Source organism: Sinocyclocheilus rhinocerous, unplaced genomic scaffold (assembly GCF_001515625.1).
Source record: "Sinocyclocheilus rhinocerous isolate Xijiao unplaced genomic scaffold, SAMN03320098_v1.1 scaffold1527, whole genome shotgun sequence".
NCBI classification, from domain to species: domain Eukaryota; kingdom Metazoa; phylum Chordata; class Actinopteri; order Cypriniformes; family Cyprinidae; genus Sinocyclocheilus; species Sinocyclocheilus rhinocerous.
This window is the reverse complement of record NW_015646152.1, coordinates 421,101-423,625: the sequence shown is the minus strand read 5'-3', so window position 1 is coordinate 423,625 and position 2,525 is coordinate 421,101. Positions and strand designations below refer to the sequence as shown.

The 2,525-nt window shown below is 48.5% G+C and overlaps 1 protein-coding gene across 1 annotated transcript; it reads right to left on the bottom strand.

Moving 5' to 3' along the window:
* Window positions 1-391: 391 nt before the first annotated feature.
* On the bottom strand, window positions 392-937 carry LOC107706953 (RNA-directed DNA polymerase homolog). The gene has a single exon (XM_016510804.1). It carries the CDS (start codon window positions 935-937, stop codon window positions 392-394), a length of 546 nt encoding a protein of 181 aa, XP_016366290.1.
* Between the last annotated feature and the right edge of the window lie 1,588 nt (window positions 938-2,525).

Sequence of the window (2,525 nt, the reverse complement as noted above, 5' to 3'; positions counted from 1 at the left end):
CAAAGCTCTATCTTGATTCTTGTTAATTCATCTCTGCCGGGGGAGAGTTTTCTGTAGAAGACGGCACATGGAAGAAGTGTGGAGGGATCCCCATGCTGCTGAGACAGCACCGCTCCCACACTAATGGTTGAGGCATCAACCTCGAGGACCAGTGCAGTGGTGAATGTCTTCATAGGCTTGAATGGCAGCTGGTGACCAGGACAGAGACTTGGTGACTAGTGAGTGGATGGACTATGGAGCTGAAGTTGTTGGAGAAGCGGCGGTAGAAGTTGTTAAACCCCAGGAAACATTGGAGTTCTTTGATGGTTGTGGGAGTGGGCCAGTTTCGGATGGTATCAACCTTCCCCTCGTCCATCTGGATACCGCTCTTGCTGATATGATAACCAAGGAACTACACTGAGGACTGATGGAAGGAACATTTCTCATCTTTGAGGAAGAGCTTGAACTCTCTCAGGCTTTGCAAGACCTCCGCTACGTGCTGGCGATGTTCCGCCATGCTCCAGGAATACACCAAGACGTCATCAATGTACACCAAAACAAACTTGTGGAGGAAATCCCGGAGCACCTCATGCATAAAATCCTGGAACACGGAGGGAGCATTGACCAGGCCATATGGCATAACCCAATATTTATAGTGGCCTGTAGAGGTCACAAATGCAGTCTTCCACTCATCCCCCTTGCATATCCAGATGAGGTTGTATGCACTGTGGAGGTTCAACTTGGTGAATATGGTGGCACCATGGAGTTGTTCCAGAGAAGCAGGGATGAGGGGAAGGGGATAGCGGAACTTAACATTTATCTTGTTGAGAGTTCTGTAGTCAATGCAAGGCCACAAGCCTCCATCCTTTTTGGTCACAAAAAAGAAGCTCGAAGCAGCAGGGGACTTTGGCAGGCAGATGTAACCTTGCTGTAATGCCTCCTCAATGTACTCATCCATGGCCTTCTGTTCAGGGATGGAGAGTGGCTAAATCTTGCCACAGGACACTGGCTCACCCGGTATGAGGTCAATTGCACAGTCCCATGGCCAATGGACTTTAAATCGATGTATACTGGACAGCCAACACTGGTGGCACTTGACAGCGCTGAGGAGGAACTCGAAGGAAACAATCCGGGAAACAGCTATCGCCCCACTTCAGTGTTTCACCGGTCTTCCAAAATACTATGGGTTGGTGTTGACTCAACCAAGGGTGACCCAAAATGAGATCCACAGTTGACTGCTCCAGAACCAGAAAGGAGATGGTCTCTTCATGACGGATTCTGACCCACATCTGAATGGGACCTACACTGAATTGGATATTCTGTCTACTGAGGGGTATGCCGATCACTGATTGGACTTGGTAGTGGTTTGGGATGTTCCTCTTCTGGAGCTTGAGTTGATGGCAGAAGCTCCCTGCGATAACGTTTCCGGCTGACCCAGAGTCGATGAGAGCTGCAACAGACACAGACACACCAGGAACAGTAAGGATGGATCATGGAGGAAACTCACCAAGGGACATGCCACAAATGGTACATGTATTAATTACATGTCCTCCAGAACCACAGTATAAACACAGACCCTGGGGTACGCCTCTGCTTCTTGGTGAATGGTAATCGGGTGTTTAATAATTGCATGGGTTCCACATCTGGTACTAGAGCAGAAGCATACTCTGGCAGGCTGAGAAGAGAAGTGGTGCGTTGGCCCTGCATTTTATCAATACATTGCTGCACACTATGGGCCACTTGAATAGAGAGCTGAATGAACTTCTCGAGACCGATGTTGTCACTATAAGTAGCAAGATGCAGCCGCAATCTGGGATTCAGTCCTTGTCGACAGGTTGTAATGAGTGATCGCTCATTCCAGCCACTGGCAGCTGTGAGGGTTCTAAACCTCAAAGCATAATCAGAGATTGACATCTTTTCTTGACGAAGATGATATAACTGTTCACTCACAGAGGAATTGCCAGCTGGTCGGCCAAAAACCTCACGAAAGTGACTCACGAAACCCTCCAGGGACTGAGTAACTGGTCCTGCTTGGTCCCAGATAGTTTGGGCCCATTGGAGCGCTCACCCGGTCAACATTGAAATGATGAAAGCGATCTTTGCCCGTTCTATGGTAAACCGATGCAGCTGCATCTCCAGGGCCAACAAACACTGCAGGAAGAATCCATTGCAATCCTTCGCCAAGCAAGAGTTGGGTGCTGGACTGGCCATAGGACTGGCGAGAACGGGAGAAGAAGGAGAAGTAATGAATGGTGGTGCAGAAGTGGAGGAACTCAATGCCCATTTGAGATCCTCCATGATCTCTTGAAAAGGATCCCTTGACGCATTGATGTCAATATATAGGTCTGGTCTTCTGTAACAGAAGTGGCAGAGGTCAGGTCAAATAATTAATTTACAGCGATATATTAAGCAGAAAACTGACGATACTGAGAGATAAATGGAATACTGTCCTTGCAGGTGGTCGAGAGATTGTGGATGCTGGGCAGAGGATGGAGCGCACACCACTTGTGAGACCGGTAAGTATCCAGGTAAGGAGCATACACACA